At 37.0% G+C, this 27,941-nt stretch overlaps 1 protein-coding gene across 1 annotated transcript; it reads left to right on the forward strand.

Annotated features, from left to right (window-relative positions):
- Positions 1-12,306: 12,306 nt before the first annotated feature.
- naaal.L (Putative ortholog of asahl protein, 1 of 2 L homeolog) lies at positions 12,307-27,893 on the forward strand. The gene is given in 14 exon segments (NM_001086560.1): positions 12,307-12,551; positions 13,379-13,546; positions 13,772-13,898; positions 16,972-17,062; positions 17,951-18,030; positions 18,846-19,018; positions 20,204-20,266; positions 20,793-20,859; positions 22,534-22,562; positions 22,686-22,767; positions 22,886-22,930; positions 24,243-24,291; positions 25,959-26,003; positions 27,716-27,893. Coding segments are annotated over 13 exon segments (1,185 nt in total). The 5' UTR covers positions 12,307-12,372; the 3' UTR covers positions 25,991-26,003; positions 27,716-27,893.
- The last annotated feature ends 48 nt before the right edge of the window (positions 27,894-27,941 follow it).

A 27,941-nucleotide genomic window follows, 5' to 3' on the forward strand; every position in this document is an offset into this window, starting at 1 on the left:
TTTGGGACTCCAGCGAACCACAGTGAGAGCCATTATCCACAAATGGCAAAAACATGGAACAGTGGTGAACCTTCCCAGGAGTGGCCGGCCGACCAAAATTACCCCAAGAGCGCAGAGACAACTTATCCGTGAGGCCACAAAAGACCCCAGGACAACATCTAAAGAACTGCAGGCCTCACTTGCCTCAATTAAGGTCAGTGTTCACGACTCCACCATAAGAAAGAGACTGGGCAAAAACGGCCTGCATGGCAGATTTCCAAGGCGCAAACCACTTTTAAGCAAAAAGAACATTAAGGCTTGTCTCAATTTTGCTAAAAAACATCTCAATGATTGCCAAGACTTTTGGGAAAATACCTTGTGGACCGACGAGACAAAAGTTGAACTTTTTGGAAGGTGCGCGTCCCGTTACATCTGGCGTAAAAGTAACACAGCATTTCAGAAAAAGAACATCATACCAACAGTATAATATGGTGGTGGTAGTGTGATGGTCTGGGGTTGTTTTGCTGCTTCAGGACCTGGAAGACTTGCTGTGATAGATGGAACCATGAATTCTACTGTCTACCAAAAAATCCTGAAGGAGAATGTCCGGCCATCTGTTCGTCAACTCAAGCTGAAGCGATCTTGGGTGCTGCAGCAGGACAATGACCCAAAACACACCAGCAAATCCACCTCTGAATGGCTGGAGAAAAACAAAATGAAGACTTTGGAGTGGCCTAGTCAAAGTCCTGACCTGAATCCTATTGAGATATTGTGGCATGACCTTAAAAAGGCGGTTCATGCTAGAAAACCCTCAAATAAAGCTGAATTGCAACAATTCTGCAAAGATGAGTGGGCCAAAATTCCTCCAGAGCGCTGTAAAAGACTCGTTGCAAGTTATCGCAAACGCTTGATTGCAGTTATTGCTGCTAAGGGTGGCCCAACCAGTTATTAGGTTCAGGGGGCAATTACTTTTCACACAGGTTTGGATTTCTTTTCTCCCTAAATAATAAAAACCCTCATTTAAAAACTGCATTTTGTGTTTACTTGTGTTATCTTTGGCTAATAGTTAAATGTGTTTGATGATCAGAAACATTTTGTGTGACAAACATGCAAAAGAATAAGAAATCAGGAAGGGGGCAAATAGTGTACACACCACTGTGTGTGTATATATATATATATATATATATATATATATATATATATATATATATATATATATATATATATATATATATATATATATATTAATGAGAAATTCCACATATTGTGCCCAAGCCCCCCTGGACTATCCTTGAACTTTGCTCTGTTACAAATCTCCATGCCCTTTTTACCTTCTCCTGCCACAATGTCCGTGTAACCCTTGAAACCACAATGTCATGTATATTCACTTGTTTACTATAGCAATTTATTTTAGGAGCATGCATTTATACTTGTTTAAAACTTTACTTATATTTATTGTAAAGTAAAATAAATCCAGAATAAAACACACACATTCTAAACTTATTTAGTCAATAGAACTAAACTTTTGTCATAAATGCTAGATTCTCTTCTCCAGTGAAACTGAAAGCAGACTCATGAAGGTGACAAAACACAGATTGTGTGCCTGTAATTATACAGTAGTTTCAATAACTTGTGTTTAAATCCTTAAAATACAGTAGACTTTGTACTTTCTCAAGCAGAACCACTCCTTCTCTATTGAGGCCGATTGCAGTTTTCTCATAAAATCCAAGCCTGAACATATCTTAAATGTATAGAGACACTTTCAGTTTTGTATTTTAGCACCCTAATCTATTTCTGATATTGAATATCACCCTACACCTTTGGTATCAAGTCCCATTTATAGCAGTCTTCAAAGCTTTCAGATAAAGGATATGTTTAAGTATAAATTACATTTTAATATATTTTTTTATTTTGGCAATTTTTTTTTTCATTTTTTCATTTGTATGGTCCAAATTATTTGGCTTTCTGTTCTTCCTTTCTTGTTATTGTTAATTTTATTTCTATTCTTTCTATAGATTTAATATTTTGCAGATCTCTAGTTTCAGTGAATTGCATTCAGAAAAACAAAGTTGTATGTACTTACTTTCTTACTACAATGCTTGCAGCGTTTGTCTCTCTGCACATGAGATGCCAAAAACATGCCCAATATTTCCCCCTACAGGCAGATTACCAAAGTAAAGCAGAGCTGAATCTCTCAGTAGAACGGTCTCTGCATACTTAAAAATGTAGCAAATCTGTACACAAAATAATTTCACATGAAAATTTGCAGTGCTCTATGTACTTTAAAGGAAAAATATGCCCTCCTTTTTACATGAGCTCATTCAGCTTGAATTATGTAGAACTTAAAGTTGCATAAACACTATCTAATGTTCCCAAAATAAATAAATGTTATTTTTACCTACTTGATTCCGCAGTTTTGGACTGCTAATTGGTGGATTTGCTAATTGTGCCCTTGTTTTTTTTTTTTGTATTTCAGAATTAAATAAAAAGAATTAAAATGGTCAAACCGTACATTGTGTTTGTTATGGCATAATGAATATACAATTACCATTGTTTCTTGAGTTTGTTTTTCGACATCTGTCGCTTTTAACAAGGTTTCATTATACTTCAATTTAACACATTAAAACTTGAAAATAAACAGAAAAAATAACAGCAGGAGATAGAGCAAAGAGAAAGAGGAGGAAGAGAGAGAGTAGGAAAGTGTTTGAGAGGAGAGGTTGAGAAGGAGGGGGGAGAGAGCTTCTTTCTCATGCATTTTGTGAGAGTTGAGAGGTAGCTTCCATCGATTAAGGTATATACGTTGAGGAGAGAGAGGGAGGAGGAGGCAAAACTTTCTTTTTCGTTTTTGTTCTTGAGTTGTTAGGAAAGTTCACTCCTGAGAGAGGCTTCTGCCCACCATTTGGTATATCTGAAGGGGGCTAGTAGTATTTGCTCCAAATCTCAAAGAAAAGTCAGCCTTTGGATTCTTTGTCTTGCAGTGCCAAGACCCAGAGTTGTGTACAATAATTTGCATTCCCATAGTTGTTTTGGAGGTGGTTGTATGTTAGTCCAATATTCGAAAATGGTCTTAACTGTGGTTAATACCATTATATCTGCCAGTCTGATGTTACCTTTGATGGTATTATCATTGGGCATGGGATATAATCCCAGCAGCATTTGTGGGTTTGTCCAGGTTATTATGATATCGCACCAACTTGCGATATGCGATAGGACTGTTTTCCATAGAGCATTTAATTTAGTACATGACCACAGTGCATATTCTAAAGTGGCATCAGGATGATTGCATTTTGCACAGTTAGGTGTCTGTGTTAGGCCAATTTTGTGCACTATTTTGGGTGACACATGTGCTCTGTGGAGGAGTCTAAGAGCCACATCATGGAAGTATTGTAAAGTCTTTGGGCATATCTGAGGTGTGGATCATGGTTTTAAGTGCTTGTGTTAAATGCCTGTATTTTAATCGTTATGAGTAAAGGATTGATTTTACCAAAAAAGACTGGTGCTCCATACAATACATGTTTTTACGACTAGATGGGGCCTTCTGAGGGCTGGACTGTGCGTTGTAGCATGGCCTTGAGTGAGGTAGAGTGAGGTCCGATGAGTACATAGGCGGAGGGTGATTTTTTTATTTGGAGAGGCTAAAGAGAACATACAGTACATGCATGCACTTAAAATAAGCAGCTGGTGGGTGTATAGGCTGAATGGTTAATTACTGCATGGTTTTGGCCATTCCCATTTGTATTCATGTATATACAATAAATATTTCAATACTGTGCAAAACTTTATTACAATCAAAACAAACATAAAACATTAACCTTGAAAAACACATTATATGGCTAAAATCAGAAAAAGTTTAAATGTACTCACACATGACAAACATAACTATGGATAGTTGTTATGCACAGTGGTGTAAATGTAGATTCTGCAGCTGGGGAAGCATGTACTCTGGAATGATAAATCCTATTTTCTATCTTGCAGTCTGACTGGTGAGTCAGGTGATGGATGTCAGGAGAATAGAGCTTGTCTTAATGTCTGTCAGATCTAAGGTTTGGTGAAGAAAATGTCATGGCATTGATTTCCATGGTTTGGGCTAGGTCTAGGGTTCCAGAAAGTAAAATCGTAAGTCTACAGGGTATAATGATATCCTTGACAATTTTGTACTACTGATTTTGTGGAACAGTTTGGAGAAGGCCCTTTCAGCCATTTCCTGTTTCAGCACAATAATTCCCCCTGCACAAAGCCAGGTTTGCTGAGATAAAAAAAAACTTAACTGCACAAAGACCTGACCTCAACCCAAATGCACAGCCATGGAAATCCATCTAGTGGGAACTTTGATGCTTTAACAGCCCCTACTCTACTAGCAAAGGGATGGGCAATTTGGAATGAGATGTTGAACAGGCAGATTTGTGACCATTGTAGCCATAATATGTCCAGCCATAGTACAGTATGACTGCTAAGGTAAATTAATCCATAGCACATGGGTATTGCTAGTCTCTCACCTGGCATAGGCCTGCAAAATTATACTATACACAAGATAGCTATTAGGCGTGTAAAGGATATAAACACATTTTTCAATTAAAAATAAATAAAATATCACAACTGTCTTAAGTTCATACATGTTATTAATACGTGTTTTATGTGTTAATATGTGTTTTACATGCAGATGCCACACCCCCAACCTTGCCAACAAGGTTTATACATAACATTGATGCCAATCACTGACTGCTTTTTTAATTGCAGTGCTGACAAACAAAAAGCATGGGATATTTGTTGCAGGGTCAGTGCCCTGGGCAGGTGCCTGTGCGCTTCCAATAAATCTTTTTCATCAAGGCTCACTCTCTGAACTTGCAGTCTCTTACACTGCACCTAAATGCTCTGAAAAAAAGGCAGCTGAAAGAGACAGCAATCTCAAAAGAAGGGAAATGGGTAGATGGTGCCTTGGTGTGGCGATTTATTGGGAGCACACACAGACTCCTACACAGAGCACCGACACTTGTGGGAAGTGAACTGATCCAAAGCAACAGAGTGCTGGCTAATTATTTTCTGTGACAACCGATGGCTACGATCAGGAACTTCTAACTTTGCATGCTCCCACCAACAGAAAGCCCCGCCTCCTCACTCCGGAAGAGCAGGCCTCAGCAAGGCAACAAGCTGACGGATTTGTTATGGGTTTTCTTTTTTCACTTTTATTCTTTTTGCATGAGTCTGGCAGGTTTGGGGAGGCTTAGCTATAAATCTCACAATATAAGGCTGATTAGCAATTAATACAGATAATTACTGTGTCATCACAGAAACCAGTGCAATTAGCATCACATTCAGTAATCAACCTTGCATCATCAGCTAATATTACAGATAACCCTTATTTTCTGCTTCTAAATTTTTACAATCCCCTAAATTCACCTTCTCAACAGCTGCTCAGAGCCCACTGAGTATGTGAGTGGCGCAGACACTTTCCAAGATGGTGGCCCCCTGTGACAAGTTTTAACTCATGGACCATTGCTGGCATTGAGAAGCTGAAACTTTAGGCTGGTGCAATAAGTTAAGTATATAAAATATGGCATTTTTAACCATTTTAGGGTTTAGTTCTCTTTTGAGCAGATATGTCAGATTTCTAAATGGATAATTAATTTCTAAATAAAGCTTTATTAGTTAGTTAATGCAGCTAGATTAAGCTGTTTTTTTCTACTGCTGTTCTCTTCAACTTGTGGTTTGTAATTCTACACCCAACATCTAAAAATCTGTCATTTTACATTGATAATATACATAAATCTTATTCCTTATCATTTTGTTCAGCCACTATCTTATTCATCTTTAAGTTTGAAAACTTGCTTTGAGGGTCATTCACCCCAGCAACCAGATTAATGTTAAATTGGACAGGTGCACAGTAAAAACTTTAAAAAAAAACAGCAAAAAGATAAATTGCAAATGGTTTTATGACAGTTAACTTTATCTTTAAGTTATCACTCTTCAGTGTTGCTTTATTATATTAAAATGGGTAACACATCCAAAAGCAACTAAAGCCTAATAAGTAGAGCACATGTTGAATGTGTATTCTGTTTGCACATGAAACATGGATTCTTTTTACACTAATTCTTAAATCTATTATGACACTTTGATAGATATGTCTGTCACCCCTCCATGTTATTCCCAACCTCTATAATGAACATTTTACTATTCCTGTGAATACAGAGTACTCCAACACAATAATACTCTGAAATCAATGGGGAGAAGCTTGGTAGCCGTACAGTATGTGAAATAAATTAACGCTCAGTGTGTACTGGAAAATTGAATAGATGTTACTTTAATATGGAAAAAATTAAATGTTTCCTAAATATATTTTATCACCGAGAGCAAAACTTTGAATCAACATAAATTCTTCCATTGGCTTTCAGGGGCAAACTTTTATTTGTTCTTTCTGAAATCCCCTATTTTTCTGTCTTTAATCATAGCGGAGAGTTACTTTCACTCAGAGATATTGAGAATCTACATAAGAAGCCAAAGTCTGATAAAGAAACCAGACTTGCTAGAGTTATGTTGAGTATGCAAAATGCTTGATATACCTTGACCTTGTTTTGTTGCAATTAGTGGCAAGTTTGTGCTGTGGTAGAATAAGGGTTTCATGTGTATGACCCCCAAGCTGTGACTGGACTATTTTAAACAGGAAAGCTGTATTTACATTGATTGCATGCAAATAGACTTTGATTAGTTGGTTATCTTTTACTTCCCTTCCCCAGGTTCTTGTGCTACGACACAGAATTTTTGTGTCTTAAGGAACTTCTCCAGTGCATTTGTTTAAAGTAACATCTGCTAAAGTTGTGAGATATCACGATGATCCTTTATAGGGCCATCATTTTGCCACATTTGCCAAATACTGTGCTTCTATTATTACCATAGTGTACTACAATAAACAAGCCTTTCAGGCTTGGAAGAAAAGATAGAAAAGAATTTGTAAGGAAAAAGACAAAAATGAATACCCATGCCAGCTCCACCAACAAGGAAAAGAAAAAGAATAAAAATTTAATGATGATGCGATACAGCCAAAATATTTGGTCTAAAAAGAAGCGCTCTTTCCGAGACAAGCAGGTGAGTGCAGTAGCATCTGTGCAATTTTCTTACATTAGAAACTCTATGGGGAATGGGACCTCATTAATCCTATGTCTCTAACATGTGGCACTATTTATTGTGATGTTTGTTCCCCGTTTTCCTTAAGGTATTATACTTCTCTACACAATGCTTTACATTTTTACATCAATTAAGATTTACTGTACATACATATAACTTGCATTAAGTGTCAAGTATGTGGTTAACAAACTATGTTCACCATTTTACTTTGTTGCACAGTTCAGTGGGATTGAAGTAATCACTCAGTACAACAAGTTTTTAGTGGTAAATTGGAAATCAAAGATAAGTATATCTGCCAAATGTTAACAACAAAAGTAAATTTACTAATTCCCAGAATTTATATTCCATCAATTTATAGGGGTTCTTCACCTTTACGTTAACTCTTAGCACAGTAAAGAATAGCTATTCAATTGGTCTTCATGTTTTCTTTTTTTATAGTGTTTTAATTATTTGCCTGCTTCTTCTTCTCTTTCCAGTTTTCAAATGGGGATCACTGGCCCCATCTAAAAACCAAATGCTCAGTAAGGCTACACATTTATTGTTATTACTACTTTATTTTACTCATCTTTCTATTCAGGCCCTCTCCTGTTCATATTCCAGTCTCTTATTCCAATCAAAGCATGATTGCTAGGGTAATTTGGACCCTAGCAACCAGATTGCAAACTGGGGGAGCTACTACATAAAAAGCTAAATAACTCAAAAACCACAAATAATAAAAAATGGAGACCCATTACTAATTGTCTCAATATATCACTCTCTACATCATACTAACAGTTAATCTAAAGGTGAACAACCACTAACCATTCATCCAGAGACTAGTGTGATTGTCATTTTTGGAATCAGGAAGGAATTTTTTCCCCATCTGAGGCAAATTGTAGAGGCTACAGATGGGGTTTTTTCAACCTAACCTACTATGTAAGGATTGGAAACAAAAGGTAAAGGACCGCTACTGCTCACCGCATATACTTATCCAGGTGCTCTGTCAAGCAGTGTCCCCACTGCTAACATTCAATAGACTCAAGACAGGCAGACGACACTTCTGGAAAAGGTTTATTGGGGTAGCTGCTGTGAATCCTAACGCGTTTCGGGAATAAATCCCTTAATCATAGGTCCACCTATGATTAAGGGATTTATTCCCGAAACGCATTAGGATTCACAGCAGCTACCCCAATAAACCTTTTCCAGAAGTGTCGTCTGCCTGTCTTGAGTCTATTTAACCTACTATGTAACTACTTGCCTTTACAAAGCCTTCAGCAGTTTTAACCTGTTGCACTACTTTTTATAACTAATTTCTTCACATATAAGGGCTCATTTAAGAACACAAGTACACAGTAAATTTGGATGCAAAGTGATTTTTTTTACCCACAGTGCAATGTGTCCCCCATAATTCCAGTGTAATTACAGCCACAAGGTGACAATGTGCCTGTTGTGATTGTAGCCGATGCATTAAACTGTGCAGTTTCGCATACACATGGCTTTCAAATATAACAAATCGGGCACAATTGCAGTGAAAACCTTTGGTGCTGGAATGTAGTAATTTCTGGTGTTCTGTGTCAAAATGACGTGTGCATAATTCTTTAGGAGCCAGTGCATTGTTTGTTGATGCTAGGCATTGTGGGAACCGTGGGGGGGTACCACCACTTTCAAGGGGATGGCAGTCCCATTGCTCCCCTGCATCAGTAGATTCATCTGTGCACAATTTGTAACAGGAGGCAGGATGGATAGAGCGGTGCTGAGTGCAACTATGCAGAAGTGCATTAACCTTATCTGTATATAAAATACATGGTGTCATTTCTTTTCACAAGTATTGCAAAATAATTGTATTGCTGAATCTAAACAATAGGATGCAACCTAAGATTAAATGAATTTCCTGTTACTGGGGTTAAACTACCAGTGTGTGTGTGTCAAGGGAAGGAAATTCTTTTCCTGTTTGTCTTTTGCATAGTGCATTTCTTAGGAAATTTAAAGAGCTTTTTCTTTTTGAGTTGAAAAGCCGTGACTTTATTCTAGCTATCTATTTGTCTGCATCTCAGACAGGGTCGGACTGGCGCAGTCAGGGCCCACCAGGTTCTGAACCTCGGGGGCCCCATGCGCATGCGCAAAGGCCTGTGCGCGAATGGCAGACGCACTGTGCGCATGCGCGAACGTCAGGCCCACTGCTCCTTGGTTGAAAAGGTGCATGCACCAATTGTGAAATGACAAGGAAGACTGTGAGCTGTAGTTCTTCAACTTAAGAAAGTTATTATGGGTTTGTAATGTAAGCTACAGTTTTCCCACATGGTAAAGCAGTGTGTAGTACAAGGTGCTTTTCTTAGTGGATAAACAAGCTGATTTGTATTAGGCTATAGGTGAAAAGCGGGTTTCCAAGGGGATTTTTAGGACGTCCCCCACTCCAGGCCTGGACTGAGAATTAAAATAGGCCCTGGCATTTCAGGTACACAGAGGCCCAATCAGCCCACACAGAGGCCCAAACAGCCCCCACCAGCCCACTAAATAGTGACTTTCTATGGAACCTTATAGCAGCCCCTCTGGCATTTGCCAGAACCCACAGATTGCCAGTCCAGGCCTGCCCCACTCCCTTCTTTTTTCCAGCTGTAAATGTCCCCTAAAGTAATTGGATTTATCTCACCAGATCCTGCGTTCCGGTTTTTCCTCAAAGTCACAGCCAGGCATAGGTTTTTAATGGTCACCAGCCTGTTCACGATTTCTCTACTTTGCAGGTACCTTTTTCCCGAAGATCCAAGGTGGCGCTTGGTTCACTTCAGTGCGTGCGTTCCACTGCGGAGCACAATTCTCTGAATCTTTTCACGATTTCCACTGTTTTATTTAACTTGAATACCCTTCACCCAAAGGAGTTGAATAGTAGGTTAGAGTTGGCACCTTTTCTGTAGGATAATAGTTTTGTTCTAAGCTGAATGTGATATCTTTTTGATGTTATATACATTTCAAGTCTATTATGGATGTGGCCCCTTTAAGATTAGGGGTTAAAGGGAGGCAAGACACCCCTTCTGGTTCCTAACTGCTTGATAAAGCCCTAGAGAGGCTAAAAGCATTGCAGCACCGAGGTGAGGGTCACTCCTTAGGTTGGACTAACATTCTGTATGCTTTTACCCCAACACCGAAAGAATTGTGATAATTGGCGAATTGCTGGTACTTCGTGAACTGCTACATCGTGAAGACTGTGAAAATCAGTAAAACAGTGGAAATCGTGAAAAGATTCAGAGAATTGTGCTCTGCGCTGAAGTGAACCAAGCACCATCTTGGATCTTTGGGAAAAAGGTACCTCCAATTGCTTTAGGGGGCATTTACATCTGGAAGAAAGGAGGGATTGGGGGACTCCCAAAAATCCCCTTGGAAACCCGCTTTTCACCTACAGCCTTATGCATTACAAAACTTTTACAGTTGTTTGTTGCCCCTGCCCTAATGTTTTTGAAAGGTTTTGCTGGTATCAAATCCAAAGTGAACATATATTTTTCAGGAAGAAAATTCTCAGTTTCAACATTTGATATGTTGTCTTTGCACTGTTTGCAATTAAATATTTAGAGTTAAATAATTTGCAAATCCCACCCTATTACACAGTGTCCCAACTTTTTTGAAAACAGGGGATGTGGGATTAAGAGTGAAGGCCTGACGATGCATTTTGACAGAGACTATGTATACCTTTTTTTGAAGGATTTTAGTTTTGACAAGTTTTTTAGCATGATATAAATTATCTGTTACATAGTTGTCACATTGAGAAAAGTTTAACGCCTCCAAATGATTCCCAATGCACATGTATACAAATATTTACACACAAGCTTATTTATATATACTCACATATATAAATGATAAATACCAATATCTATCCTAATTGTAGATTTTAGCATAACAATAGCCTATGATGCTATGCTTGCCCAAGAAACCATCCAAGCCACTCTTTAAAGGTATTAACAGGATCAGCCATCACCACTTCATCCAGCAGAGCATTCACAACCTCACTGTGAAGAACCACCTACACTGCTTCAAATGAAAGTTCTGTTTCTCAAGTCTAAAGGGGTGGCACCTGGTGCTTTGATCCCTTTTGTTAGGGGAAAAATCCCCCACTATCTATCTATAATGTCCTTTAATGTTCACTTATCAAAAATTAACCTCATTAGTCTTACAAGATCTGTTATGAATAAAGCCATGCTGGCACAAACTCAAAGTATTGTAATTTACAATGAAGTCAAGTATGTTGTCCCTTATTACTATGGGGGGGGGTTTCAGGCATTTTGATCCTATGTTTCTAGGCAACTAAAAAACTTGAGGCTTGGCATAGCCCCATGTGCCATTGCCCTAAAGGCCCTGTGTAATCTTCCGCCAGTGGCTATACCACTTAGAATGCTTAATGATGAACCTCTGATTTACAACTGCACCAGCAGGGTCATTGTTTCCCTTGTTAGTCTAGGTAGGTTTATTTTTGCCATGAATAAACTAGAAACGTCTTGTATGGTAAAACTTTCTGATATTACCCAAGAAAGTTATATCTTCCACTTCCCTGCTGTGCCTCTTGGGGAGTCTCATGATTAATAGAAAGCCTCTTGAAAATGTACATACTGAAAGAGGCCATATTTTTTATTATGCATATTATTATGTTTTATATAGCATCAACATATACACAGATATTTTACATCATCAGTCCCTGTCCCAGTGGAGCACACATTTTGGTTATTTTGGACAGGAGCCAATTAACCTTCCTCAATGGGATGAACCCACTGAAAAAAAAACACGCAAGCCATGGGTATTGTATTGCAGAGTGCCTTAACTATATGTTAAGAATCTCAGACACATCATCCACCAGTAGTACCAAGATACATTCAGAACACTTGTTTCCTCTAACTTAACATAAATAATTTTATTGTTAACATTATCGAACAAACATTGGAGCAAAGTTTGTTTCTGTCCCTTCTGAGGGAGCCCATGGCTTTATGCCTACAAATCTATTTGCGTTGTGGTTTTTTTCCTATATTTTACACACAAATATTTTTAAATAAAGTGTAGAAATCTTACTGGCTGCTCTTCCTGGATAATGATAGACAAGTTAAACTTACTAAATGTGTTTAGGCAGGAAGCAACACTGGAGAAAGATAAAAATATTCTGTTCTTGAAAGTTGCTCTTGCATTAAGACCCTCCCTCAGTTCTTCCTTACTTATACAGCCCTTTCAATTTCCAGTGTTTGTCAGTGCACAGGACTAGCTCCAAAGATTCAACTCCTATAAATCCTGATGTGCACATTCCCTGGATACTCAATGGCCATGCTTTATTTACTCCTTTTTCTGGGGTCCTGTTCTTTCTCTTATCCCTACTACACAGAAGACTTAGAAGCCCCCCGTTATAGCATCAACCTGGATGATCCCCCAGAAGAGCGCTGGGAGCCAATATTAAACAATTACAACCACACTGAGATACGAGTAGTGGTGAAGAGGATTCTAGAGTAAGTGTATATTCAATTTTTATATTATACAGTACGTATGGAGAGTAAGGGTGGCAGAGTTGCAGCTAGAATATGTGTATATTAAAGTGGCAGAAGCTATATGTTAAAGGGGTGGTTCACCTTAACTTTTAGTATGTTATAGAATGACTAATTCTAAGCAACTTTTTAATTGTCTTTTTTCCCTCTTTATAGTTTTTTAATTATTTGCCTTCTTATGCTCTATACGGCTACAAATGTATTGTTACTGCTACTTTTCATTACTCACAATTCTATTCAGATCCTCTCCTATTCATATTCCATACTGTTATTCCAAGTAAATGGTTGCTGTGATAATTTGGACCCTAGCAACCAGGTTGCTGAAACTGCAAATTGTAGAGCTGCTAAATAAAAAGCTAAATACAGTAACTCAAAAACCACAAATAATAAAAAACTAAAACCAATTGCAAATTGTCTCAGGATATCACTCTTTACATCATACTAGAAGGTGAACAACTCCTTTAATACAAAACCATAAGAAATATAGAAAATCTGAAACATATTGTTTGCATAAGTATTCATTCATCACAATTTTAATATTTTAGAGGTGCCTTTTTGCAACAATAGCAGACTTTTGGGTTGAGTAGAGAATTTCTTTTTTTGTCTTGAGTGCCTATACTACTTGACTTAGCAATAAACCAGTGTAATAATGTAATTTTTCAATAGAATACACTAACCCTTCTTTGAAAGGCAATGCAGCATTTACGCAAATATGAAATAGTATACGCTACATTCTGAATTTAATGTTCCTGATTTGTTTGTTAAAAAACTGAAATGTGTTCTGTTTTTAGGATAGTGATACCTGAATGGGCCCTACACATACTTCGACCGCTGGCAGGGGTCTATTTGACCTTTTTTGCTGGTAAAACCTATGCGGGAGAGATTCGTGGTATTTCCAAGGTTCTTAGTATGAGCACTGGGGAGGTTGTGATCCTAAATCTTGGCTATGAAGCTGCAATGTAAGTAGACTGTGCCTGACTGATATAACACACTATTGCTAAAACAATGTTTAAAATGGCAACATTTCTGATTAATAAGCATCAAGAAACCCCAACTTAACTTGCTTCCAGTGAAAAATGACCTATGTCAACTGAATGCTAATTTACACAAAAACATTGATTGAATTTCTGTCATGTTGCTTTAAATGTACAGTAATAACAGTAGTGACACTCTCTGCTCTGCAGGTTCTGCACAAGCATAATAGCTGAGGATGAAAAAGGAAACGTTTACCTTGGAAGAAATATGGATTTTCTGTTTTCAAATTTATTAGCAAAGCTGACAATGGATGTAGACTTTAAAAAAAATGGAGAGGTAAAACAAATTTTGTCATTTTATAAGGCATATTTTTATATACCCACCATACCCTTTCTTTTTGACTTCTGTGTGTTGAGGTTCCGTATGATATCTGCACATGTTCATTGGGTTCAGATCGAGAACTGTGGTCTATTGTATATAATTTGACTTGACCATGCCAGGTCTTCAGAGCACCTGCTCATCTGTCTAAAAGCCTACTCAAGCATGTGGCAAAAGCCCTTTACCATTCACAAAAGCTCTCCATCTACAAAATGCAAAACAGGGTTTAGTCCTCAGAAAAAGTACAAAAAGAGAATAGAAAGAAAAAAGTACCAAGCAGATAATTGGTATGTGGTGGTAGGGTTCTATCCAGAAAGTTCCAGATTATGGGATGGCCGCCTCCCATAGACTTCATTTTATCCAAATAATCCAAATTTTTAAAATGTATTACCCTTTTCTCTGTAGTAATAAAACAATACCTTATACTTGATCCAAATTGAGATATAATTAATCCTTATTGGAAGCAGAACAGCCTATTGGTTGTATTTCATGTTAAAATGATTTTCTAGCAGACTAAGGTATAAAGATCCAAATTACAGAAAGATCCATTATCCGGAAAACCCCAGCTCCCAAGCATTCTGGATAACAGGTCCCATACCCATATTTATAGTAAACTTTTTGTTGGTAACAATATTTAACATTTTAGATTTCTGTGTTGTTAGTGGGAACTAAGAGCACGAGTTTTAGGCAAAGGAATTGAAATGTAATAAGGTTAGGCATGTAGAAAATGAAATCCTTGGAGTGCATGTTAGATACCACAGGAAGAGCAAATTGATACTGAATCAAGGGTGTATCTCTCTCTGTTTCCTTCCATCAGTTATCTGTGTTTCACAAAGGATAAAGAGAAATGTCTTGGCAACTTTATCCTCTAGGGCTAGAGTTCCAGCAAATGAGCTTTTAAACCATGTTGTAAACTGAATCCAGTAATGTTGCATACTCTCTTTAGACCACTGCATCATCCAATACAAAAAGAATGTTTTAAAGATAAATTATTTAAGCTACAGTGAAATTTACAGGTTTTCCAAAAGTGTACCTTATACTAATTATCCAGCCTAATGTGTAAGGGACAATAATCACTGTTACTTAGTGATGGGCGAATTTATTCGCCAGGCGCGAATTCGTGGCGAATTTTCCGGCGAAACGGCGCAAATTCGTCCATCACTACTGTTACTGTCATGATTATAGAAGTGGATTGCAATGATTCTATACCTACTGTGTATCCCAGTAAGACGTATAGTAAAAGGGAATATCTGCTTACAGATCCTTTTCAGTCGTTGGTGGCTTATAACTACTTGGCATATTCTTTCCTACATTATGCCTTCCAAGATATCCTTTAGTCTTTATTATACAACTGTGAAGAAAAAATGAGAAACAGAAATCTGATCACATCAGTGTGTGTATGTATGGCAATGTACGCATCTACCCCCTAAACTCACTCTTTACCCTCCTTTTTTGCCACAGTCCCATGCCAGCCCTGCAGAGAGGGAGTTGGCCTAGAATTTAAATGGTCAGCCTTTGATGTGTAATCTCATGCTAGAGACTCTGGTTCAAGTTCAATTCGCTGTGGCAACATCTTGCGACCCTGAACTAGGCAATCCTAGTGTCCCAGTGCCATTACTGGCTGCTTTGCTTGCAGTAAAACAATGTGTGTCCCATGGGAGAAAAGTGCTATCAAAATAATTTCCCTTTCCCTTTGGCACTGATTTACTCATGGTAGGCCAGAATACATACTGAGAACACAGCAGAAGCTGTCTAGAAAGGAAGTACAGTTTTGATAAATTAGGTTGATTTTCCTGTCCTTCCAGTTTTAGTACAGTACAAAAAATGTTGTTATTGCTACTTTTTTTTACTCATCTTTTACTCATCTTTCCATTCAGGCCTGTTTTATTCATATTCCGTCTCTTATTCAAATTAGTGTACAGTTGCTAAGGTAATTTGGACCCTAGCAACAGATTGCTGAATAAAAAAATTAAAACATATTGCAAATTGTCTCTGAATATCACTCTCTACAGCATACTAAATGTTAATATAAAGGTGAACAACCCTCTTTAATTCATTGGGAATCTTTAGTACAAGATTTGGACTAGTACTAAATTGAACCCTGTATTTTCACATTTCAAAATTAGCATTGTATGTGTGTGTGATTGGATTTGCTTTTGCTCAACACAATTCAAAAAGTTGTAGGATTTTGGTTAAATCATGAGCCAAGTTCTGTATTTGATGCTTCCCTAATTGGACCAAGCATTACAATTCCTCCTATGCCTACTGTCCTATCACAGCATGATGTGCTATTGAAGAAGCTTGGAGGCAGGGGAGAAAGACAGTGAACAGAATGGCAGAAACAAGACTATGTAAATAAATAATTTAAAATAAATAAATAAATAAATGGGAAGAGGCAGACAGGGCGAGAAAGTGAGAAATAAAGAAAGAGCAAGTCAGAAGATGCAGAGGGAGTGAACAGACTAGGAGGAAACATTTTGGTAACTGTCTCAGGGTCTGGTGATTGCTGGTGAACTGCTAGCACTCTAGTTCAGTTCTGTGTTGAATAGAACTTGCATGGTGTAATCTTTATTCTTAAGGTAATTCTTATATGCCTGGAGCAACCCCCACCTTTGCACCTAACAGATCCTCACTGTAACAAAAAGTGTTCCACTGCCATACAGTAAACTAGTGAACTGGACAAAAACAAGAATTTATGTATGCATATTTTTATATAGCAATAGCATTGCCTCTATGTACAGTGGTGTGCATTTTATATGAAACACTAATAGAATATACAATGCAGTAAACAGAACATAAATATATGCAATTTGAATTCAAGGTTAACTACTAAGTGTTAAAGGGGTTGTAATTCCAAAAATGAAATTTTCCATTAAACATTGATTAAAATTATGGCCCAGTTGGTCTGAAATTGTGTTTAAGATTGCACTATGCACACCGCACTTGAATAAGTCGGTGACCGTTATTTTCCTTTTGAGGATACTTTTTCTTTTTTATATTTCGGTAATTATAATGTTCCTTTTTATTCCAGATTGCTTATACAGGAACCACCTTTGTGGGTTATGTAGGACTTGTTACTGGGCAAAGTCCTAACAAATTTACAGTAGCAGCAAATGCACGAGGTAAATGTTTTATTATTAAACTCTGTGCTTGGCTTTGTCCTTTCTTGTTCACTATTCCTCTCTCTCAGTATTGGTTTCTCATCACTCTGTCTTCATGCAGCAGTTGAGTGTCAGATATTCATTGACAGTTATATCCGATATATCTTACAGGGGGTGCTTCCATTCCTATCAGATGAATTAGAGCTCACTCAAATAAATGATTCCAGTACAAACAAAATCTAACAAACTATCAGATGAATTAGAGCTCACTCAAATAAATGATTCCAGTACAAACAAAATCTAACAAAATAACTGCTCTTTGCACAAATCCTGCATGTAGAGAGACGTGATGTCTGTTGATTTAAATAGTGAGCTCTAATACATCTTCTAGGCAAAAGGAGCCCCTTATAAGATATATTGGATCTAACTGTCAATGAATATCTGAAACCCAACTCCTGCATGAAGAGAGAATGAAGAGAAACACGTGCTGAGAGAGGGATAGTGAAGATAAACTGATTATTTCAGAAACGGTTCAGTACTTTTAATTGAATATATTTAGAAAACTTCTTATTTCAGAATGCAAAGCTAATATTACATTTAAAAAAAAGAGTTTAGTGAATTTTTTGCCTTTTCGTGAATTTTCTGGCAAAAACATGACAGATTTGCTCATCACTAAATATAATGTGTCTTGTTGACAAATCAGACATCGGAAAATATTTCTTGTTTGTAAGTCTGTAGTGACATATGTCCTCCTTATTTAAATATGTTAGAATAAAAAATACTTTAAATTGGAAAAAAATCGTAATACATATTTCTCTATGCTTTTAAGTTAAATATAGGGACAGTAACCCATTCTAACAGTCCCTTGATATTTAGTTTGTTTATTTTAAATCTTTTTTTTTCCCACAGAGTACGACACTAGTTGGTGGATAAATGCGATTTCCGCTCTGACAAAGAATAGTTCTCCCCTGAGTTGGCTTATTAGAGATGTAAGTATCCCTACTTTAATCATAAACTTTACTGCCAGTTAAATTTTACCATCTACTGCAAACGAACAAGCTGTGAGGTGGTGGTGAGGAGGTACTGTGTGTGCACCGGGACTGGCCCTTTCATGTTAAAGGGGTTGTTCACTTTCCAAACACTTTTAAGTTGATTTCAGATTGTTCATCAGAAATAAAGATTCTTTTCATTTGCTATCCATTTTATTTATTACTGTTTTTTTCCAAAACTGAAGTTTAAAGGGATACTGTCATGGGAAGCATAATATCACTTTCCCAGGTGCTCGCAGTCATGTGACTCCTGCTCTAATAAACTTCAGTCACTCTTTACTGCTGCACTGCAAATTGAAGAGATATCATCCCCTTCCTCCCCACCCCCCAGCAGCCCATCATCAGAACAAGGGGAAGGGTAACCAGATAACAGCTCTCTGGTAGATATAAGAACAACACTCAATAGTAAAAATCCATGTCCCACTGTGACTCCTTCAGTTACATTGAATAGGAGAAACAATTCCTGTCAGAAAGCAGTTCCATAGTGCAGCACTGACGCACCCTGAAAGCACATGACCAGGCAAAGTGACCTGATATGACTGCCTACACACCAATATTACAACTAAGAAAATATATACTTGTTGGTTTAGGAATTAAATTTGACATGGTCGAGTGAATTATTTGCAGTGTAAACAGTATAATTTAGAAATAAAAACTACACCTTAAAAATTATGATAGAATCCCTTTAAAGTTTTATGTTCCGGTCTGATCTGTATTTTTGCAAGAATATCCACAAGTTGTTTTCTTTCTACTAGACTTTGAATGAGGCCAAGAGTTACACAGATGCATTTCTCAAACTATCCAAAGGTCCAATCATCACTCAGGTTTTCTTTATTTTGGCTGGCACAAAAGCAGGAGAAGGGGCAGTTATAACCCGAAACAGGAATGGTGTTGTTGATGCACGATTTCTGGATAATAAAAGAGGAAAGTAAGTTCCTTATACTTGTTAGGTATTGGCAAAAAAGTTTATGAGCAATATTTTACATATTTCAAGTATTGGATCTGATATCCAGAATGCTTTCCATAATTTGGATCTCCATAGCTTGAATATATAACACGTACCTATACAACCTCAATATCTCAAGCGGGCTTCTGCCAAGCGCAATGAATGATACTTGCAAGATGCCCTCAACCTACCACTTCTAATCGCAATAAATTAAACTTGAAAACATGGCAACTTTTACAGGATAAGGTTACCTTTACAGAAAATTAAATACAACAATGGCTTTCACAGGAATAAACACAATGTAAAATGAATGTCTTTAAATGCTATTAAAGAGATGTACATCCCTGTATATTGCCATTATTATCCTTTGTATTTAAAGCACTATAACATTTTTACAGAAATTACAGCAATCTGTCACTTCCACAGCATAGTTTATTATCCAAATTCCCTATTATAATCGGGCCAGTATGCTGTGCTTGCATGCAATACAAAATTATTAGGACACATCAAACATATGCACAATGTTTTGGGGGGTGGGGTTGTAATTTCTGCCCCTCCATTTTTGTGAGTTATAACACACACACAAGGCTTTATAGGAAGTCCACCAAACTTCTTGCACATATTGTCCAGGATGCAGGTAAGCTCAGAACACCAGCTCTGCAAGCAAGACATGTTAACTACTCAGCCACCAGCCCCTTAGAAATACAATAAGGTAAAGCATCTATGGTTTAATGTTAAAGGAATACTGTCATAGAAAAAAAATGATTTTTTTTTCCAAAATGCATCTGTTAACAGTGCCACTCCAGGAGAATTCTGCATTGAAATCCATTTCTCAAAAGAGAAACAGATTTTTTATATTTAATTTTGAAACTAGCTAGACATATTATAGAGTAAATTATTTTAATGTAAACAGTGTAATTTAGAAATAAAAACTACATCATAAAAATCATAAAAGAATCCCTTTAAGGCTAGCATTGACACTGATTAGAGAAATTTAAAACATTCAAGCTGGACCTTTAAAATTTTTATAAAGAACTAAGAGGCCAGGCTTCATTTCTTCTGCGTAAACCAGTGAGCAAGTAATTGTTTATTTTTTTTAAAAAATATTTTAGTTAGTTTAAGTAAATCCAACAATGCTTTTTTTTATCTCTTCCTTGGTGAATACAGATGGTTCCTTGTACAAACTAATTACGACCACTGGAAAATGCCACCTACATTTGATGATCGCAGGTAAAAATGATAACAAAACATCTGAACTCTATTAATGATGATGTGTAGGGAAGGATCAAAGTGCTGCACTTACAGGACTTAAAACATGTGAAGATTTATGTAAACGTTTGTGTGTTAAAGGGGCATCATGCCCCCATATTGAACATGAGTTCAAAAAAGAGGGCTTGTGCTGAACATACTTTGTACCTATTATTTTAATCATGTCTGATCATGTATGCAAGGTAGATCATTAGATAACCATAATACAACCCCCTCCTTCACCTTGTTAGCTGGAATACTGTTGTTAGCAGGAGCCAATTATGCAAGGAACAAACATGAATTAGCTTAAATCTCCCTGTTTACCCTGTTTAGCTCAAGAAATAGCAAAACCCATATATTTTCTCATAATTAAAACGATTCACAAAAGTATATCTAGCACAAACCCTCTTCATTGTTTCATGTTATATACTGTATATTGGAACTTTAATTATTTTTCATGTATTTGCTTTTTTTCTAACTTGCCCTTTTACCAAATACTTTTTCACAGAACCCCTGCAACTGCGGCTTTGGATTTCACTAGCCAGAAAAACATCAGTATGGACTCTCTATATCAGGTTGTCATTCCATTTTAGGCAACTTCTTAAAGGAGACATATTGCGTGAAAAACAAGAAAGTGCCAGTGCATTATACTACTTTAAATATAGAAGGAAAGTGCTAAAAAGAACTTGTGTTTCAGGCTGATTTTTTGAACATTTTTGCAAAAACCTCACTAGTCCCGCCCATCCATTCCACTTCCTGCTGCCTCCTTTCCCAGGCCTTGCAGGGAAGCTAGCAGCACTCAGCACACTGCACTGAAGGATATGAACGACAACAAATGTATAGTGAGAGAGATGTAAAGTCAGTTTGTTAAAGGACACAAATTGTTTGAAAAAACAAGCCGGCAGCACACAGCACACTGCACTGTAGTATAGGAACCAATTAGCAGCTAGGCTGACCTGACTCGGAACTGAAGCTTTGCTTTGCTTGTGTGATTTCAGGGGTGCAATTGGCTATGCCCCTCCTACTCTGCTTCTGGCAGGGACTGTTAGGACACGCCCCACATTTAAAACACAGACAGGGACCAAAGCAGATCTATAAGGAGCTTCAATTTTTTAAGGTACTGGGGGTCATTTATAAAGTTTGCGCGGCACATATTTATTCCCTAATGGTTGTATTGCCCATGTTTTTTCCTGAACTCTAAAATATTGCACCTCTGTGCCCTGTCTTTCCGTTTTTTGCGAATTCATATTGTGCACAAATTTTCGCGAATGGCTAGCGAAAGTGTTTGCGTGAGTGCACCCACTGTGTTGTTGATTGTAATTTATATTCACAATTGAACTGTTTCACAAATATTTTCTCCTCCACCAAATTCGTGGCATATCTTTAACGTAGGGTGTGCACATAAATATTCGCAATTTACAGTTTTTGCAATATTTAAAAAGCTCTAATGGACATTCGCAGTGCAAAGAAATGTTTGCAATTTTGTTTGCACATTAAATACTCCACTCTTATCCAGCTCTATAAATATAACCATGTGCAGGGCAAATATATTCACTGTGCAAACCATTCTGGCCTGCTCGAAGTTTATAAATAAACCCTGGTATTAATGTTTAGCCCAAGTTAAAACCAGCACCATATACTGTATTATTCATTATTGCCTACAATATTGGGGGGGAGGGTTTACGTATCCTATATGTTTCATTTAATTTTAAAAATTAAGAGGATTTTGAATAATACACTGTCATACCTCCATGCTGAGCTTTTATACCAATGTAGTCACTTTCAAATCTATATCCACCAAAATGCTCTTTAGTGTGAACTCATTCTACACAAACTGTCTTAATGCATCTCTTGTCCCTAAGCAATCCTAGGCACCCTCATCTATCATAGGAACCACATTTACCATACTTTTGAATAAGGTGTTGCTAGCAGCGTGGTCAAAATCTGTCTCTACATATATTTTTTATTTTCTTTGCCATACAATTGAGATGTAGTGTTTAGTCTGTGAGAGGTTGGGGTCCTGTTTTATCCTTTTACTATGCATATATAGCTCTTTTACATGGTTTATGGTCCCCTAGACATACTGTAGTTGGTAGTGAAACATCTTTATAAACTTTAACTTTTGCTGTCCCATGTATATATCTTTTTTCTTTATGTCCTGAGACATGCAAGTGTGTATGCTTTATAGATTACATATGTTTTGGTGGCACGATTGCCCTATATAAATTGTATTTCTCTCTGCATTGCAGGTATTGTCGGTGCCTCCAGTTTTAAATAGGTGTGTTTTATATATTTTTAAGTGTTGGCTCATTTATGAACTTGCTAGAAAGGGTGGTTGTGTCATGTGCTGCAACTTTTGCATGACTGGATGAGTTGGCTTCAAGTTTGTTCCCTTTTTTAGAATGACAATCCACACAACCTTAATGAGTGCGGCATTTCCTGAAAACTATACAACTGTGGTAAGGTACAAAGTTTATAACAAGGTGAGTGCAGTACATAAATGTTACTGCTTAAAAAAAAGTAAATAAAGAACTCGAGTTTTTAAATGGCATATTTTGCTTATTGTAGGATGCAAGAATTAATTTTATCTTGTACTTTCAGACTATGATATGGAATATACCAATAATGACTGCAAATGGAACAGAAGTGAGTAAAAATAGCCAGAAATGTCCAGAAAGGTCCACAAACACCAAAATACAAAATGTGTAAATTTCCTGATGTGAAAGTTGCATTCATATCAGTACAATTTACTAACCAACACAAATCTTTGCACCTTCAGTATCTGCAGCAAAATGTTGTGTGTGATTTTGGTGAGAAACTATGCCGGAATATTGCTTAAAAAAGGAGCCCTTAAAACTCTCTGTTCTTGCCAGCTACAGCCTTATTTGCATAAGAAAGGTTTTCATGCTGTGGGTTTTTAAAGACTAAGCCACTGTATTGCACATAACTTTTCTGTAATGTACTATGCACATGTGGGCCCAACTGTAACTTGTTTAATATAGTAGCTTTTTTTATACTTTTCAAGTACGGACACAAATGTAGGAGCACACAAGTCTTGCTATCAGACAGACAGCAGCAGACCAAATGTGCTTATCTCACTGCTGGACAAAAAATATATATTAAATACACTGCTCTGTACTTCTGTCAGTTACTTGAGTTTAGGAATCAACTCAAAATAGAAAATAGAAAATAAATACCACAGTATAAGGCAGATTAGAACTTAATACAGATAATTACTACATCAGCTCAGAAACCAGTGCAATTAGCATCAGAATGTAATAATAAACCTTGTAGCATGAGCTTATAATACAAACAAACCTCATGTTCTGTTTGTAAATTTGCAACAACCCCTAAACTTAGCTTCTCAACAGCTGCTCGGAGCCCACTGATCATGTGAGTGTCGCAGGCACTTTCCAAGATGGCGACCCCTTGTGACAAGATTCAAGTCCTGGATCATTGCTGCTATTCAGAAACTGAACCTTTAGGCTGGTCCAATGAGTTCAGTATATAAAATATGGCATTTTTATCCATATTCATTTGTAAAGGTTTAGTTCTCCTGAAAGTGGATATGATGGCAGCAGACAAACCACAGCTCAGATATACTGACTTCTGCTTCTCTGAGACATTCCCATCACCATCATTTCTTGCCCTATACACAGGGGTGCTTCGCCAATGAGGCGAGTTGAGGCTGTCGCCTCAGGCGGCAGCGCCCCACTAGGTACCAGGGGCAGAAAAAATGCTGCTCCTGGTACTTTAAGAGTGAATTTCCAGGGGAGGGGGGGGGGCAGCAGCAACTGCTGCTGCCTCAGGCAGCGGAGGGGCCAGGATTGCCCCTGCCTATACAACACCTCTCCCAAATATTTCTATGTGACAGTCAGATCACGCACAGTGTAAATGAAGCTGGCTTTTTAGTGTGATTACTATATTATGCAAAATGCAATCTTGTTTTTACTTTCAGAGTGGGTTATGGCAGATACCAAGAACAACCGAAAACAATACCCAGGATAGTAAGTAGAAAAGACAATTGCTGTAATGTAAGATCTATAAATCCCAACATTCATTGGGATTTTTCTGTATGTATTTAAATGAACATGTTCTTAAAGGAACAGTAACACCAAAAAATTAATATATTTAATGTAATGAAAATGTAATGTACTGTTGCCCTGCACTGGTAAAATGGGTGTGTTTACTTCAGATACTATACTTTTTTATATAAAGAAGCTGCTGTGTTTGTGGGAGCAGCCGTTTAAGGCTGAAAAAGGAGAAAAGGCACAGGTTACACAACAGATAACAGATAAACACTATACTATACAATGGGATTCTATGTAACTTATCTGTTATCTACTATGTGTCCTGTGCTTGAATGGCTGCCCCATGGCTACACAGCAGCTTGTTTATATAAACTATAGTAGTGTTTCTGAAGCAAACATACCAGTTTTGCCAGTGCAGGGCAACTCTACATTATTTACTCATTACTTGAAAACACTTTCATTTGTTGATGTTACTGTTCCTTTAAGATTTGTGAGTCACTTTCATCAAATGTCTGTGAGTTGCAATTTAACTTCATAAATACCTAAAGGGCTTGGGCACAATGCTTAGTTAATATGCTACTAAAGCAACTAAAAAAAAGCTGCCTCTGATAACTTTAAGAGCTGAATTCTTTAACATGGAAATTCGGCTCTGCTAGTGCAGCAAGCACAATAGCGCTCTTTGCACTAGTAGTGCGGCCCCCCTGGACACGCTCTGATGCAGTCCCTGAAACACTGTTGGGTGCAAGATCATGCCCGTCTGTGCTCATCTACAGAGAAATAAGTAAAGCTTCTGGTAGTGAATAGAGGGCTGTAGGGATATGGATGGCCCAGTGCTACAAAGTATAAAGTTTAACTGAAGGCCAGTATTGCCATATATTGATTATTATTTAGTATTATTATTATTATCAAGTATTTTTAGAACAGCTACAAGGGACCAGACCCCTGTTTAATGTGAATGTTTAGAATCTCTATTATTGCTCTAGTAAAGAAATTGGCATAATTCCGGATTTGTTTTATCCATTGCTGGATGACAATCAGTTTCTATTAACAATTAGAGATATGGGATGGTGCACATTTACTTTTAAATATGGTCTGGCATATATTTTAAACTATGAATTTTGCCTTTTCTTTTTAGGCAAGAAATTTGCATGATGACCAGGGGCGATCTGCCAATGAGGCGAGCTGAGGCGCTCGCCTCAGGCGGCAGCGCTAGCTCAGTTTCCAGGGGTGGCAAAAAGCTGCTCCTGGTGCCTTTAAGAGCCGAATTTCCGTTTTTTAAACCAGAAATTCGGCTTCACTAGGGTGAGAGAGCGGCTCTGCCCTAGCGTTGCTGCCTCCCCACCCAGAAATGTGCTGGGGGGACAGCATTACTGGAGCTGTCTCAGGCGGCATTTACCACAGGATAGGTGCTGATGATGACTGTATACAGTACATGTGTTGTGATCACTAGCATGCCATTTTTCCACTGCTAATTTCTTTTTTAATACAATTTGTTTATCCCGCATCTAATTATAACCATGGGAAATTTTTACAGCACATACCAATTGAAAGAAAGCAATACTATAGTGTCCAGTTTTTTTTTTTTTTTGCAATGCAATGCTTACAGTCTTATTGTTATTGGATTTAATTTTATTCACATTCAGGTTATGCTCTGGCAGATACTGAGAATGACTGATAATAAAATAAAGGTAAATATAAATAAATATATCTGTACTAAAATTATATTTATAAGACCAAATTTCATTAATGGAATTCAAAATTAGGTTTTAACTAGTTAACTAGTATGTTCTCCAACAAAAATGTACTTTGTGAATGGGATTCCATTTCATCAGATATTTTTGTGAGCTTGTCTTTGTCATAGTTCCTAATCTATAAATTGGAACCCAGAAATAGGTGATTATGCTATTTAGAGTGGGCCATCATGACCCAAACTAATACAGTGGCATTTTTTTCTAAAATAAAAAAAAATAATAGTTACATGGCAAAAAAACTGATTTTAAACCATTTTTGTTACAAATTGGATTCTGTGGCTCAATTAATTTCCCTGAAATTAACACAGATTTAAAGTGGTTGTTCTCTAAACTTTTTTTATCTCAGTTGTTTTCAGATTGTTCACCGGAAATAAAGACTTTTTCCAATTGCTTTCTATTTTGTATTTGTGACTGTTTTTCTAATATTGAAGTGTAAAGTTTCACCATCTAAAGCAGCACTGGGGGGTCACCAAATCTTTAACTGTTTTAAAATGATATATTAAGTTGATACATTTGTTATCTTTGTCCCTGCTGAACCCTTTGTTAGGAGCTGTTAGAATCGGTAAAATAGTTGTTAATATTACACAGATGCTGCTGAGAAATGTATCAATGAAATGTATCAACTAAATGCGGCAAATTTTAACAGTTCATTATGCGCCTGAATCACTGAGCTGCCAGACTGAAACATTAAACTTTAAACTTAAATTGTGGGAAACCAGTAAAAAATAAAAGATGGAAAGCAATTAAAAAAAGTATGTGTTTATGGTGAACAATCGCAAAACAACTAAACTGAAAAAAGTTTTTGGAAGGTTAACAACCCCTTTAATAATATTTTTGAAAGTAGGAATGAAAATTCATATCAACTAATTTATTTATTAAAAGTTTACAGTAAAAGAAACCCACTGTTGCCATTCTTGTAAATAAGGGTTTTCAGCTAATACTGGTGATATAGACATGTTACAAATCCAGCACTGTCACTGCCAAGCTTACTGGAGAGCAAAGAAAAGATAGCTGAAAGGAGAATGTAGCATCTGAGTGGGGGGAAAGCATATTCTATGTTTGATTTTTATATCCAGTACTCATCCTCTCAAACAACATTTAGGGACACATTTACTAAGGGTCGAATTTCGAAGTGGTAAAACTTCGAAATTCGACCATCGAATTGTAAAAATTCGATAGTTGAAGTTTTTTTAAAATTAAATTTAGCAGTTTTTGATCAAATTCAATCGTTAGAATGATTCGAACTAATTAATCGAACGATCGAACGATTTTCACAAAAAAAACTTTGACTTCTAAAAACTTAGCCAAATACTGGCTATAGGTTCTAGGAGGTCCCCTTAGGCTAACATTGCAATTCAGCAGGTTTAAGGTGGCGAAGTGTCAAAGTTGAAGTTTTTTAAAGAGACAGTACTTTGATTTTTGAATGGTCGAATATTCAAAGTTTTTTCAATTCAAATCGAATTTTGGCTTATTCAATGATCGAAGTACCCAAAAAATTCCTTTGAAACTCGAACTTTTGAATACGAAAATTCACTTAGAATTCCGTTCCACCCTTAGTAAATGGGCCCCTGAGGCTCAATATCATCGGCTCACGATAAAAAGGTGTTATTCATCAGTCTATACCGCTTTTTTATTTGTTCTTTTTGCAGGAGCTAAAACAAACCAGCAGAATTGTACAATTAGTAGAAATACAAGAGAAGCTGCCATGAAAAACAGCTGGACCAAACTAGACCTGTGCACACTGTATGTCTATATACAATATATCACATTAAACAGCCCATATGTAATACAAAGTTTCATATCAATAAAGTCTTTAAATGAAAAAAATAGACTTTTCTAGTTGTATGTGTATGTCTTCCTCTTTTATCAGGCACT

This window comes from Xenopus laevis, chromosome 1L, assembly GCF_017654675.1.
Source record: "Xenopus laevis strain J_2021 chromosome 1L, Xenopus_laevis_v10.1, whole genome shotgun sequence".
In the NCBI taxonomy this organism is placed as follows: domain Eukaryota; kingdom Metazoa; phylum Chordata; class Amphibia; order Anura; family Pipidae; genus Xenopus; species Xenopus laevis.